Source organism: Syzygium oleosum, unplaced genomic scaffold, assembly GCF_021117445.2.
Source record: "Syzygium oleosum isolate NSW1041296 unplaced genomic scaffold, Sole_v2.1 Sole_v2.26, whole genome shotgun sequence".
NCBI classification, from domain to species: Eukaryota; Viridiplantae; Streptophyta; class Magnoliopsida; order Myrtales; family Myrtaceae; genus Syzygium; species Syzygium oleosum.
Window position 1 is genome coordinate 357,063 of NW_026607510.1, and position 15,569 is coordinate 372,631.

Consider the following 15,569-nt stretch of genomic DNA (forward strand, 5'->3'; position numbering starts at 1 on the left):
TGAAAGTAAGTCAAGATAAGAGACTCCAAAGCTGCTTTTGCAAAGACTCGTCAAATGCAGCCTTATTGGAAGATGTCCCAAGATTGATGCGACGACTATTAATTTATGCTTCGACGTTCAGATTTGAAGATCTATAAATACGAGAAGCGAAGCGGCGATGATAGCAGTGCATTGTTGCATAAGCGCGGACTTGTGAACACATATTCTTTTGCTGAGTCTCGCTTTTGGAGCTCGGAGTTCATTTGCAAATCTTCTCTGAACACTTGATTCATTTGAACACACTTGTGAACACACATTCCTGCATATGCAAAAGATTGCGAAAGGTGTTTGACAAAGGGATTCGTAAATCCATCGTAGGACTGGCAGAGGACGAAAGAACTCTAGTTCTGATGTAAGGGCATCGACAAAAAGAAACTGCAGGAGAAACAAGTTCTCCTCGCAAGCAGTTTGCAACGCATGCATGTTGATATTAGTAGATACGGCTTGCTCGGTTTTGATAAAGCTAAGAGACTGGAAGGGGCACAGGCAAAGCGCGAACCGCTATAAATCCCGTCTTGATATTTCTCTACTGCCATCTTTCTCTTTGTTATTGCTTGCACAGATCCCCTTCGTTGTTACGCCCGCACAATTATTTGCAGAAATTACAAAGTCCACACCTGTAGAAATTTTAACCTAAGCACTTCCACGAAAAGGGTCGCAAAAATCTCTATTTGGCTACGATTTTACCGAGTCACCCCATCTTTGGTTGCTACATCTCAACCTAACATTTTCAAGTTGCTCAGGTTCCTTCCTGTTGGCAAAGACATGTCGAATCTCCTCAACAGACATGAGTGGTGGTGGTGGTGGTGGTTTGTACTGTGGAGAAACAAAGGAAAAACCACAAGTCACGCCCAAGGCCGAAGTTAGCATTGGATTGAACTAAACCATCTTCTTTTTCAAGATACAAAGCCTTAAAGTTTGAAATTATGGTTTCTACTTTGAAAGAATGGATAATGACACAAATGGTCCCTAAATCTCGATCAAATATACAATATGGTCCACGAACTTTTAATTTGTTCAATATGGTCCCTGAATTTTAATCAAAATGTGCAATGCGGTCCTTGAATTTTTGGTACACGTTCAACTTAGTCCCCGAACTATATGAAAATGTTCAATGTTGTCCTTCTATTAATTCAAGTACAAGGATAACATTGAACATTTTCATATAATTCAGAGACTAAATTGAATATGTACCAAAAATCCATGAACCACATTACATATTAGTTCAAAGTTCATGGACCATTTGTGTTATTTTCTCTTGTAAGAGCTAATCTGACATCACGCCTTAACCTCTCTTTGCATGACCACACATCTCTCTAATCGTCGCACGGAACCTATAAAATTTGTTGCAATGACGGATTAATTTCATGAGCAACCCTTTTAAAAATAATCATCATTAATTAAGGCAGATGCACCAATCAATCAATCAATCAGATAACGTTGCAGCCGATATTCTCTACTTATCTTATCTTCTAAACCATATAAACTAAAGTTATGTCTTCTCGTGCCAAAAGAGAAATTATAAACATCTCTTCCGGATACTCCCTCACTCCAGCTTAGGAAGCTTCCAAGAAGCTTCAGTGGGGCGTTTAAAAAGGAAGATCTCCCGTAGAGAGGGAAGCACAGATATTATATTCTGTAGAATTCCTCCTGGACAATCATCCATTTCTTAGGTATGACCTCAGTCTCAATGGTTGGGAGCAAGCTAGGTGAAGAAAATGCACCTAAAACACACCAAAATTTTCAAGTTTCCCTCTGTCCCACAAATTGTTTTTTAATTTTTTCTCACCTTCTGTCCCTCATGTGTATATTACATGTTATATATTGTTTTTTCAGAATGAGAACCGCTAAAAATATGAAACATTTATCTTCACAGTGTCTATTTTGTTGTTTTTTTTCAATGTATTTTGTTTGCATTATACAAGATTACACAAAAAAAAACTTACTCTTTGATGACTCAAGGTTACTTGTCATAAGCAAGATCTTAAAAGGTTTCGTCTAAACTCTGAGATATTAAAACACGGGGGTATTCCCTAGGATGAGGGAAGATAAAACTATTCCTTAATTAGAGGTGCGAGGTGTGTAGGCACCGGCATGTTAAAATAAGGAACACATCTGTGGAATGCGTCGTCCTTGCATGCGAACGGACAGGCCGTGGAGGCCCCCGTAGGAAAGTTTGCTTCCCCTCTTTTTCGACCCTCACTAAAGCAGGGGAAGCTTTCGCTTCTTACTAGGGCCGTCCTGCCTGTTTAAGTCTATACACCTGGCGGTCTGACAAGATTGCATTCCTTATTTTAAGGATACTTATGTCTGCATGAGCCTCGGACGAAGCAGTTTAAGATCTTACCTTAGGCTCTGTTCGTTTCACGGAAAATAACTTCTGGGAAATCATTTTCCGGATTTTTCGGTGTTCGTTTCACGGAAAATAACTCCCCACGGAAAACATTTTCCTTCATGTGGACAAAATGCCTTCACTTTTGAGGAAAATAATTTCCTCTTTTGAGAAAGAGGAAATCATTTTCCTTCTTTTTCTTCTTCTTTCACCATTTATTTTCAATATTTTCTTTTTTTTTTCCTTCTTCTTCCTCAGCCGGTCGTCGGCCACAGCGACGATCGGTGATTGGCCAGCTCGAGCCTCACTACAGGCCGGTGAGGCTCGAGCTCTTGTCAAATTCCGGCGAGGTCTAGCCTTGCCGGCCTGTAGCGAGGCTCCGGCTCGCCTGATCTGGCGTGGGCGAGCTGGGCGAGGCTCGAGCCTCGCCGAGCCTTGCCGAGCCTTGCCTAGCTCGCTAGATCTGTCGACCTCACTTGAGCTTAAGCCTTGCTAGATTCGGCGAGTTGGGCGAGGCTCGCCCGAGGTCGCTAGAGCCTCGTCGACGTTTGGCAACCTCGGGCGAGCCTCGCCTAGCTCGCCGGATCTGGCGAGGCCCGAGCTTGCCCGACCAGCCTTGGGCAAGCTCACTCGCGCTAGATTAGGCGAGCTAGAGCCTCGCCACAGGCCGGCGAGCTCGAGCCTCACCAGCCTGTGACAAGGCTCGAGCTGGTCACCGGCGACCGGCTAAGGAAGAAGAAGAAGAAGGAAAAAAAAAAGAAAAAAGAAAACTATTTTCAATGACTTTGGGGAAAATTAAAATTTATTTTCCGAAACTTTTTCAGATTTCAGCCAAACACCGGGAAATTGTGTCATTTCCAGGAAAATGACTTTCGGAAAAATATTTTCCACAAACATAACATTTTCCGCGAAACGAACGGAGCCTTAGGTTACTTAAATAATTATGCATAAATCACATGCACCAACCAATTCGGCTGACAAACGTAAACGTAACCTCCAGAGTCTTTTTTTGTTTTTTTTCAGAACGAGAAACACTGAAAATATGAAACACGTATCTTTTTTTTGGGTCATAAAACACGTATCTTCACAGTGTCTATCTTGTTTGCATTATACAAAATTACACAAAAAAATTTATTCTTTTATAGCTCAAGCTACGAGTGCAAAAAATCTGGAGATCCATAAAGCACCATGCATACCTGCTGACACCAAAGCCCCGCGAGCCGGTTAAATTCAAGCTTTTTTGGCTTGTCGTGGCCCAGAGCAAATCTGAACATGGCTATGAAGAGATGGGAAACTCTCCTCCAAATGGAGAAGAAATAGGAAAACATGTAACTCATGTTTTTCATTCAAGACATTATATCATCCACGATGGAGTTGGGGCTTAGAACTTGAGGTGAAAGATTAAGTAGGTGTGTTTAACCAAATAGCTTACTTTTGGGTGGAAAAAAAATGGAGGTATTTGGCAATTCTTTGAGGATATATAAAATTTCGGTAAATAAACAAGGAACTATAATTATTAGCAATATCTGTAGAATGCCAGGAAAATCGCAACTCGGTAAATTTGAACTTTGATAATTATCCGATAAGTATGTCGGAGTATACCCGTCTCCGCCAACAAATACTATGTCCATATGTTTTTCACCCTCACTCTCTATAATCAACCTATATATAATATATATTATATATCAATTTAAGCATGTTGAAATTAATAAATCAGTATTTCTAATTTATGTCCTTGAATTTTGATTCCTCGTGAACTATATAAGCCTCAACGAAGTCACACCATGAAATTAATCTTTTCTTATTTTTTGAGCATGACAGATTCAGTGGTAAAGTTGTGATTTCACTAATATCATCCAAAGTTGAAGTTATATATTCATTATCTTGATATTTTAAGAAATATCAACAAATGTAGAAAATTCTAATTTTAAGTTGGTGCCTTTTTTTTTAAATTAGCCTGGGCATAATTTGGGGTTTTTTTTGTTAACACCACGAAAAACACCTAAGCTGTTATACTTGTAACAAATTTATCCTGAACTAATTTTTTAACTACAAAAAATCTCAAACCTGTACACTTATGATAAATTTACCCTCCGTTAGTTTCCGTTAGATTTTACCGTCAAATTGCAGAGTTGGAGGACACGTAACAGTTGACGGGTGTACCAATTTGAGGCTTTATTTGTTACAGATTTACCAGTTTATGATCTTTCGTGATATTAATATAATTTAATGGAAACTAATTGGGGTAAATTTGTCACAAATGCACTAGTTTGGGGTAAAATTTATTACAAGTGTACCAATTTACTATTTTTTATGGTCAAAAAATTAATTTAGGGTAATTTTGATATAAATATTCTAGTTTGGGATTTTTCATATTATTAACCATTTTTTTGACTTTTTTTTTACCTTTTACTTTTGCTATTCTGTATTAAAATACCATTTTGATCAGATATTTGTTCCTGAAATATATTCGCGCGTCCTCACGTGTCCCACTTGCGCTGTCGCATCATTGCATACCTTTTTTTCCTTTTTAAAAAAATCCCGAATTAAAATTAAATAAATATAATTCGAAAATTTCGACCTCCAATGCAATCCCAACATATAAAAATCGAATCGTGCGCTATTTAGGTCTCGAATCTCGATCGCATCATCCCCCCCCCACCCTTCTCTCCTCTCCGTCCCCGCTTCAGATCTCTCTCTTGCTCTCTCTCTACCTCGCCGTCGATCGCTCGTCCGCCACCACCGAAGGAGAAGATGGCACCGCCGGCGGCCGCGGGAGGCGGCGGCGGGGCGGCGGCGGCAGGAGGAGCAGGAGGAGGAGGCGGCGAGCAGCAGCCGCAGCGGCGGGAGCAGGGCGGGTTCAGTCTCACCGGAATCATCCGGATAGCCGTCTTCTGGTACTTCGCCTCCAAGTTCTTCTCCCCCAAGAAGCCCTCCGATCCCGCCATGCTCATGTCCAACCTCTTCCAGAAGGGCGAATCCCTGGTAAGTCCGCCTCCGCCGCCGTGCTCCGATTCGATTGCGCGGCTGCCCCCCTCCCAACCTACCCCGCTCGCTCGCTCGCTCAATTTTCTGCGCAATTTTTTCTCTCGCAGGATATGTGGGTGTACCTCTCCGAGCAGGAGAAATTCAACGACTTTGGTAGTGAAGGCGCGCTCGTTTGGCACGAGGCCAACATTCCCTACGCTGATTGGGGACCGCACAGCACTCGCTTCCTTTCCCTGACCTACCATCCTTCCGAGGTAACGCGAATTCATTTGCCATCTGCTTTTGCCATCTTCAGGGCCTGATTTTTTGGTTATTTATATGAGTGCGCGCGTAGTGACGTTGTGGGGGGAACATTCATTGCAGGCTTTGAAGAACAATGGGAGCCTCTACGCTCATGTCTTCTTTGCGCGATCTGGGTTCCCTCCTGATCCGAGCGATCCCGAGTACCAGCCGCTTTCCGCTTTTGGGAAGACACACCGTACGTTGCTTTCGCTTTGCGTTTCTCTTCTTGTTGCTTGAGCTACATGGCTAGTTATTTCAAGAAATTTCCTCTCTTTGATCTTTCAGCTGTTGTGACACACTTACCCAAGTCAAGGGCAGATAAAAGAAAGCGCTTGTTGGGAGGTCAAGAAGAATCTGATGGAGCTGGAAGCGTCTCTGAGGTTTCCCTGCCCTCTCTTTTTTGTATATGTGCAATTATTGGTTTAGTAGTATGTACTATGTATCCTACCAGAAATTTACTGTTCGCTGTGTGGCTATAGCCTACGCCACTTCCATGGCTTAATGATTTCACCCTTTTGAGAGCTTCTTTGTTTATCAACTTATGTTTTGGGTCCAGGATACTGAAGAAGATAAGGATGAGGGCCCTATTGAATGGATTCCATATTGGAAGCCCAATGTCACAATTAATCTCGTTGAGGACTTCACACGGTAATGATGTCTTTGTTATGTTTATCAATCAAGTAATGGAATAAATAACTGCATTTTTGTTCTAGTTGGCATGTTAACAAGCTTTATGCCACTAGTTCTGTGGTGATGTTTGCTGCGAAGGGTCCATCGAATTTGATTCCACTTTTCTTGATTAAAGTGTGAAACCTATCATTTTGAGGTATTTGTCTGTGTGTCTGTGGCTCTGCACATGTATGGGCGCAATTTTGCGTCATCATAGTTGGTACTTTGCGATGATATGATAAGGTAACTATGTTTTAGTATGTCTTGTCCACTCTATATAGGTATTGAACGCATGTTTCGCCAAATAGCTAATTGATAAAGACGCTTTTGTAGGCCCTCTTCCACCTTTACAACTTCAGCAATTAGTTAATTGGAGCTTGTCATTTTACTTGCATATATTTGTTTGCTGCCTCATGAGTTTGAGGTGGTTCTATATCTTTTTAACTTGTAAAACCAATGAGCTACTCTCGTCTATTGTCATCTGCCATGTGAGTGGTAATTTGATTTCGTTCTGGAAGCTATATGAATACAAGAGTGTTCTCAGATTGTTCCCCTTTTCCAAATCCTTACTGACAACTTTGCTTCATTGTGTGGTGTTTGTTGGGCATTGCAATCCCTAGTTAGCTTTAGATTGTAAAAATATACTAGTTCTTTTCTAAAGAAGAAGAACAAACGATATAGTAGAAGTGAATGGTCCGAACCATTTAAAGTTTTGTCCCTGACAATTTTATTCTCTAATCTTTCCTATCAATCAATTGCTCTCGTTATCAAATACTTCTTCAGTATTAGGAAGAAGTCATAATGTCATCAATCTCTGTGTCTTCATCTACTTCTTGTTTTACCTGTGTTGCTTTCCTTAGCATCTTATTTAGCCCTTAAAACTTATTGTTGGTGATCTATTGGCAGGTATCCTCGCAACGCTGTACCGCCAAATATTGCTCCTTGTATCCTTGATAATTTCCGTGCTTTTACCTTTCAATTCTTGATAAAAATGCAGTCAGCTGCCATGATTTTCGTTGGGTTTTCATCATGTGTTCATTGGACATCTAAAGCTGTGTTTGTACACCATATATGGAGAAACAGCACTTGTGCATGCACCATACCTATGTGGAATGTTATGAAGTGCTTCTCTATCAACTTTTAAGAATTTGGTTGATATTCTGATAATGGAGATGTTTATTATTGTCATGGTGCAGAATGGGCCTTAAAGGATGAGATTATGTTGACGCTATTGCCTATTATAAAATAAAGAAGGTTTAGACTGTTTTCGTTGTTATTTGACTGTATCCATCATGAATTCATAAACGTTTTGTAGTAATGCCTTCTGAAGTCCATTCTGAGTTCTGATGGACTTCTCTAAATATCTCTATGTTGTCATTTGGTATTTATTGATTTTTCTCAAAGTTACTTTAGCCGGGTTGGTAGATGAATTCTTTGATCCACATGCTTCTCAAGCTCCAAAATGGAAGAAATTTCTTCAAAGATTGCACTATATGATTTACTTTTTCTGTTTGTGATTTTTTCACATGTCATAATGGAACAATCAATTTTTCGTAGAGATATATACGGAGACTTTCATTTTTATCTCCTAATCATATAGTATCTTGCTTTTGGGATAAACTAACTTTCCTACTATCTTGAAGGAATCAATAATGCTAAACGTTAATCTTCTTAACTTTTTATATCCAGACTTGAATGTTGAACCTAGTACAGGAAGTTATTATCCAACTATCTACTTCAACGAATTTTGGTTGCTTAGAGATAAGTTGATACCCATTAATGAGACGGTGGATGAAGTGCCACTAAATCTGGATGTGGGTCCAATCAGCATGACCAAGTGGCAATTATTTTTACAAATTGATCAATCATTTCAAGTCCATCGCAGCTATGGAAGCATGCTTGAGGGGGAGTCTGATGAACTTAAGGTACTCCTTTCATGTGTGCTCTTCACTCTCTATTTCTTGCCATGTTTTCTTGGTTTTACAATTTTGATCTCTTATTTAAATTCCAGAGGGTATTCTTGGAAGGAAATCCTTATCTCCTGGGGATCACAATGGTTGTTTCATTGCTTCATTCAGTGTTTGACTTCCTGGCATTCAAGAATGGTATATTATCTCCAATAGCACTCTTCCCTACAAATTAAGTAGGCATTGATATCCGAGGAGTCTCACTTCTTGGACAGGATGATGGCTAATAAATATCCATTTGATTTCTCTGTAGATATCCAATTTTGGAACAAAAACAAGTCTATGGAGGGTCTTTCTGCAAAGTCTGTTGTGGTGAACTTCATATGTCAGCTCGTTGTATTCCTGTATCTTCTTGACAATGACACATCATGGATGATACTCGCAAGTTCTGGAATTGGTTGCTGCATAGAGTTCTGGAAGATTGGGAAGGCAATGCACATAGAGGTAATGTTAAGAAAGCATGCATGAGCTTTTCTCGTAGGCATCTCTGTGTGTAGGGCTGCACAAGAGTAAGCATGTGCCCACTCTTGTGAATTTCTTAAGTTTACTTTGTGAATCTAACATGAGGAGAAATTTGTCCATTAGTAACAAAATGATATTATGCTCTGCGGTTGCATTAATACTTCTCAATTTTCCAATTTTCCCAGTGCCTTAACTCTTCTCTTTCCTCTCTAGATTGATAGGAGTGGCAAGATACCCATGTTGAAGTTTCGTGATCGGGAATCATATGCAGGGAACAAAACGAAAGAATATGATGATCTTGCTATGAAGTATCTCTCCTATGTTCTTTTCCTCCTTGTAGCATGCTCTTCAGTTTACTCCCTTATGTATGAGCGCCACAAGAGCTGGTATTCATGGATTCTCTCTTCACTCACAAGCTGTGTTTACATGTTTGGTAAGTCATCTCCCCTACACTCCACTCATATAAGGATATGGAAAATAGGAGCAAGTAAAAAAAGTGGTTGGGCATTTCTATCGAGTGTCTTCTGCTACCTTTGTTTTCTGGCCTCTGTCTTTATGCTGCTTCTGCTGTATTTTAGTTCAATTTGCCACGATACTATGACATTCTCGAGCTGCTGAATTTTATCACATGGTCACAACCACTACTTTGACTATGTACTAATCCACTCAATATACTAAGAAAATAAAAAAAAATACATTGAACTTTCTGAAATATAAAGAAAAAAAAGTTATGGTGACTTGAAATAGTACTTTTTATATGCTTTTTAAAATTATGAGGTGTTCAACATTAAGTAAAAGTCTGATACTTTTAAGACGGAGCCTGAAGCCACACCAAACACTTGCGAAACTTTTTTCCATACCAATCAAAAGGAAACATGAGTAGCAGAATGTGTATTTAGCATTTCTTGAAGTCTCTCTTTGCTGTCCCCTAGATATATGCTTCGTACTGCTCTATCACGATTTCCTTGCCTAACATTTTTCTTGTTATAATTCTCTTGGGAGTTAAACTTTTACTTGGAAAAGAATCACTGTTGTTATGCACTAATAATTGAATTGATTTGATTATTGAGCATACTTCATGCAAATTCTTCCAACTTTACAGTTGAATCTAGACTTTGGGTAATGGATTCATATGCTCGTTTTCTTGGTCGTTTACTATGGTTGATTAAGTTCAGACATAGTTATTTGGCCAAGTATAATACATGTTTGTCAGTGATCCTTTCGGAATTTTGAAGTATTGATGCTAAACCTTCTTGCCCTGAAATTCTTCAAAGGTATCTATTACTTTGTTTTGCTTTTGTTTTTGTTCTTTCAGTTTTATTTTCTAAGTCCTTGTGAAGGCTGTCTGTCTCTCTTGTTCTACTTTCGTTATTCATGATAGTGGTCTCTCTTATCAAATGACGGAGAGTAGAACTGCCCTTAAGTTTGGATTAACTGCCATTGTCACCGAGAATATAGATTGTCATCATGTTGCTCTTGTTTCTAAATTTCCTGTCACTCTGTGGTTGCAGGGTTCATCACAATGTGCCCTCAGTTATTTATTAACTATAAACTGAAGTCAGTGGCACATCTACCCTGGAGACAGATGACCTACAAATTTCTGAACACCATCATTGACGATCTCTTTGCCTTCGTCATAAAAATGCCAACACTTCATCGGCTTTCTGTCTTTCGCGATGGTAATCTAATCATTTGTAGCTAGCTTATCTTCTTGCTTGATCTTTGCATCTAGACTTGGTGGCTAATCTCCCAATGACTACCAAACTGAGTAAATTTTATATGTAGAGGTTTATTGTCATTGACACACGAGCGCACTTAAGTTATGGCCCTTTTCCTCTGTCTTGTTAAAATAGTCACAATTAAATTTGTCGTCTGATCTACTATATTGTGCTGGATTATTCTCTACGGTGGTTTGAATATGCTGTTTTAGTCCTTTTGTCTGGTTATTATAAGCAATTCTCATATTTGTTACGTGGTGGTATTGTGCAGACATCATTTTCCTGATATATCTGTACCAAAGATGGAAATACCCTGTAGACAAGACGCGCGTCAATGAATATGGATTCGCGGCTGAAGATGTTCAAGCATCCCAGGGTACAGAGGTGGCTTCCTCAACGGAAGGCGATAAGAAAACAAACTGAGCCGCCATTGATCCATTTGAGACAATGCACGTGGCACAGGATGTGCAGCTAAGATCGGGAGTGTGTCTCGCTTGCTTCCCATTTTTCTTTTGTTTACATTTATTAACTTCGACAAATTTTGGCTTGTTTAGCATTTGTAGGCTATATATACATATTTAAGGAAGGGTTGTAGGCAGGGTAGCATCCTCCAGAATAGCGGGGCCTAGCGGCATATGCATGGAGCTGAGCTTTTTAAGGAGCTTTGCAGTTTCTTCTTGCACACCATGTCCATGACCGTGATATGAATTGGCTTTTATTCTTCAATGGCGGCTCTACATTCCTTAAGAAAATGTTTAGATAGACTGCTTGGTCCTTTTCTTGATTATTGTTTGGTTTGAGTTTTGTTTTTTTTGGCAGTTTACAGTTTGAACTCACACGTTAATGTGATCTTATTATTGTAACCATACATTTTTGCTAGTTAGTTGTTTCAGAGAAGAAAGATTGCCTTAATGTCTAAGTGCAAATGTACCACGTTCCTCTCATATCGAGGAGTGGGAGTCGTCCTTGATTGAGACTGACCTTTGTTTAGCAGTTGCTAGCTTTTGCCAGTATTTCTGCTCTATGATTTTGGACCAACCCTTTTATTGGGAGGCTCGACTTGACATGTTTTTCCCACGGTATTGTTCCACACTATGCCTTTCCCTTGCCCCTGGAGGCCATTGACTCGTGGCAACTGGAATACAATTATCTTTGGTACGAGGGGACTTAATATGTTTGGTATGAAGTATTCCGATTGTCTTTTTCCACACTACTGTTCATCTTCTTCCCTAGAGAGCTCCTCTTCATCGTCCAAGGCGGCTCAATCTTCTTCTGAGGTTGCCGGTGATCACGGTGACCGTAGGGTTGTCAATGGCAACCAATCCAGATCTATTCTTGATGGTGAGCCGCTGAATCTCTAGATATGGCAGTGTGGCCATGGCCATTGAGTTCGTCAAGATCATGATGGCTACAAGCCCGACGGCCGTGGAGCAGGAGTGGCTGTTCGCCTCGTTTTCTTGCGCCTCCACCCAATTTGGCTCCGGCAGCGGCAAAATTGGCTTGACTGGGCTCGTTGTGATCCACCAACTTTGAGCTCGGAGCTCCTCAAAATCCGTGACATTCTCATCATATCCGGCACTGCATGTTCTCAACTTATGGCAATGAGAAAAATGTGAAAGCAACTACAAATTTAGAAAAAGAAGCAAACCGAAGCTCTCCAAGGGGGTGCGATTGTGAGTCGAGAAGGCCAGGTACCAAACTTTCACCTCTTCAATTAATGCCAGCGTCTTGGCCAATGTTACGAGTGAATCCATGGGGTTAGAGCAATCATCTCTACATGCTGCGGCGCAGCTCGAGTTGCTAGATCTAGGGCGGGAGCTCGATGCCGCGGTGGCTCTTGAGCTCGATGCCGCAAGGTCGTTAATTTTGGCCAAGATCTCGAAGGCCTTCAGAATTGTCTGGTGAAGAAGATGATGAACATTAAAAAAAAGGGGAAAAACAAAGGAAAGGAAAAGAAAAGTAGAAAAACGAAAAAAAATGCAAAATAAATTGCTTTGAGTATAATTGTACTTGTTTGATTGCTTGCTAGAACTGGCCAGAAAGACTATATTGAAATTTCACGCCAAATTATTAGACTAAGCTGACATAATTAAAAATTTTAAAATTAAATTGATATCTATACTATAGATTAGGATTGATTCGATAATTTTATATTTATTTGATTTGTTAAATGTTTAATGGCTTATATTATGAATTCATCGTTGTCGATAATCATTAGATGGTCTAGATGCCTGTCGTTTCTATCCCGTGAAAGGATTATAATGCCCCGCCACATTCGAATATAAACACAAAGGAAAATTAAAATAAAGTAAAGGGATCACACTTTTTCCACTCTCTTCACGGCTAAAACACTCTTTAACACAGCGTTATGATAATATTGCCCTTTGTAGGTACTACTTTTTAGCATCCCTTTGTCCATTTTTTTATATTAACTTCCGATTTCTTTTCTTGTAGGTCTCACATTCACTTTCCTTAATCTTCTTTCTTTTATTTCTTCTCTCTTTTTTTTTTGTCGAACTCTATTCTCTCTCAAGAGGCAAAGAAATGGGAAATCATGAAAGTCACGTCCTTGTGCTCACATATCCTAGGCGCGCTACTTCCTAACTCGTGTTTCTTTAATCTTCTTTACGATCTTAATTGGCGCATGCAGAAGTTATTTCAAGACACAAAACGAATATATCAAAGGCGAATACGCGAAATTCATACACATAAGCATACCACCTTCTTTTCATAACCATATATATAAGATTTTTTGGCTAGAAACCATATATATGAGTTATTTACACATATATGCATCTTAGATCACCAACATCCCGTACGCCAGAAGACTACATTACATACATCAAAGGGCAACACCACTTACGCTTGGGAGGGGGTCCAAAAAGTTGTCTAACCCTTTTATGTGCTGGCATACCATAACCAAAAACATGTCTAATTATATATAGACACTATATACATATATATTCATCAACACGGCCATGCCATCTACTCCTCTGAGTCGCTACACTCCTCCGGATCGCTATCATCACTACTGGTGTCATCCACAAAACGCAAAGGTCCCAACAACTCTCCATTACGGTTAATATACCAAGTTACAAAGTGATATGGCACCAACGGCATACGCCCCACATTAATCCACAAAGTAGACATATAAAGAGTATAAAGCATGGTCGATCCCGGAAATGTCACATCTTGTAGCGAACTCTCGAAATGAACGGGTGCTCCATGGCGAGCTAGCAGCGGGATATCCATGCTAAGAATCCGAAAAACAAGAGTGAGTAATGCCCAGCAAAAGAAACATCTAAACTCTACACTACACGATCCACTCACTTCTTGATAAAAAAAGGTATGTTCAAGACAAACAACTTCTAATAACGGTTCTAACAATGCAATCGCATTTATATACTAGACACATATGATTAACAATAACTCAAGAACACTAATAGTTATCCCTACAAGGTTAGACAATGCATCCAGACAAACAAGTAAAGACTATAACATATATGAGTCAAGCATTTAAAAGATATAGATGCAACTTGCAAACAAGGTATGCCATGCAATCACACGTTCTCACGCAGCCTTGTTTCATTAGTTATTCTCAATCTTTTCCACCTCGACATCGCGGTATCCGCCGGTTCTCTGCCCAGCCCGCACGGGTCACTTTCGGTCCACTTACCGGACTTCCAAGATTTATTTACTTGGGCATTTCAACTCCTAAGGCATCTCGGTTCTTTGACCAAGGCATCCATGACCACACAGCAGGGGCATCCCAAACACCCGGGGCATTATCGATCCACTGATCGATAGACATCTTTTCACATCTCTTAATTTCACACACTTGCAGGCATGTTCTTATGCAATATGCTACATGACATCAACAATCTCAACATTGCAGTGGACTACAATCACTTGTAACAAGTATTTGATCAATCACTACCTTTTCCAACATATTACATAGTGTCTCGACATGCCATCATTCAATTTCCATGCACGACAGAAAATACAGTAAGCCATTTCGATATTTTCATCACTTTGCAGTCATTTCCAGCATGCAATTTACCCCTAAACCAAAACTTCAAGCAAGCATACACTTCATTGCAACATGTTTCAATCAATATTAACTCACTAACCACTAAATACAGCATAGAACCGAAAATTCCAGCATGCTTTCTTACTAAAAACCGCAATTCCAGCAAGCATTTGACCAATTACAGCATGAAACAGCAACATACAGCTCAAAACAGCAATTTCCAGCACACTATCTCACCGAAACCTCAACTTCTAGCGGACATACTATCAATTTCAGCTCATGTAACTCAATTCCAGCTTATTATCTAACAATTGCAACATACAATGAAATTTCCAGCATATAGCTTTGCCAATACCGCAACCTTCAGCACGCATATTGAAGATTTCAACATGTCTAAGAAATTTTCAGCTCGTATTTTCTCTAATTCAACATGCAATTACAAATTTGAACTAGAAAGACATTACCAATGTGCGACACCATCTTCTCTACACGAGCAAGCTGAAAACTACACATGCATGGGCCGCGCTTACTCAAATCACAAGCCACAAAACCAAGAACACACTTAGTCTATCTCGCCTACAAGAGCCGAAATTCACAAGCCACAAGTCTAAAACCATGTCTAAACCAAGTAATGAGAAGATCACATAGAGTAGCTTTTAGAAATTTCACTTGCCTAGCCTTGAAAACGAAGCAAAAAGCTTCAATCTTGCTTGAGTTTTTTTTTTTTGGGTCGAAATCTTGCTTGAGTTTGAGAGGAAAAAAATGAGAAGAAAATTTGAGGAAGAGGGAGAGAGAGAGTTCGGCTGAGAGCGAGAGGGGGAGAGAAATGAGGGTTTGCTTTTCAAATTGGGTTTCTACCATATCTTTGCAGGCACTTTGACACCATTCATGCACACTTGAGGGGTAAAAATGGAAGAAAAGTATGGTAATGATGTGAGGGGTGGTGGCCGGCTATAGAGAGAGAAGGGAAAAATGATAGTCTCTCGTTTACACACACACACACACACACATATATATATATATATATATATATATATATTATATCTAATTGGTTCTTTTACGTTTATTAGAAAGGAAGATGG

At 39.8% G+C, this 15,569-nt stretch overlaps 1 protein-coding gene across 1 annotated transcript; it reads left to right on the plus strand.

Moving 5' to 3' along the window:
• Nucleotides 1–5,000: 5,000 nt before the first annotated feature.
• Nucleotides 5,001–11,376, plus strand: LOC115682599 (uncharacterized). The gene is made up of 12 exons (XM_030606862.2): nt 5,001–5,356; nt 5,467–5,613; nt 5,723–5,837; nt 5,927–6,021; nt 6,198–6,289; nt 7,217–7,254; nt 8,000–8,235; nt 8,322–8,415; nt 8,531–8,721; nt 8,953–9,172; nt 10,251–10,418; nt 10,729–11,376. Exons 1-12 carry the CDS (start codon nt 5,126–5,128, stop codon nt 10,878–10,880), a joined length of 1,779 nt encoding a protein of 592 aa, XP_030462722.1. The 5' UTR covers nt 5,001–5,125; the 3' UTR covers nt 10,881–11,376.
• Nucleotides 11,377–15,569: the final 4,193 nt, after the last annotated feature.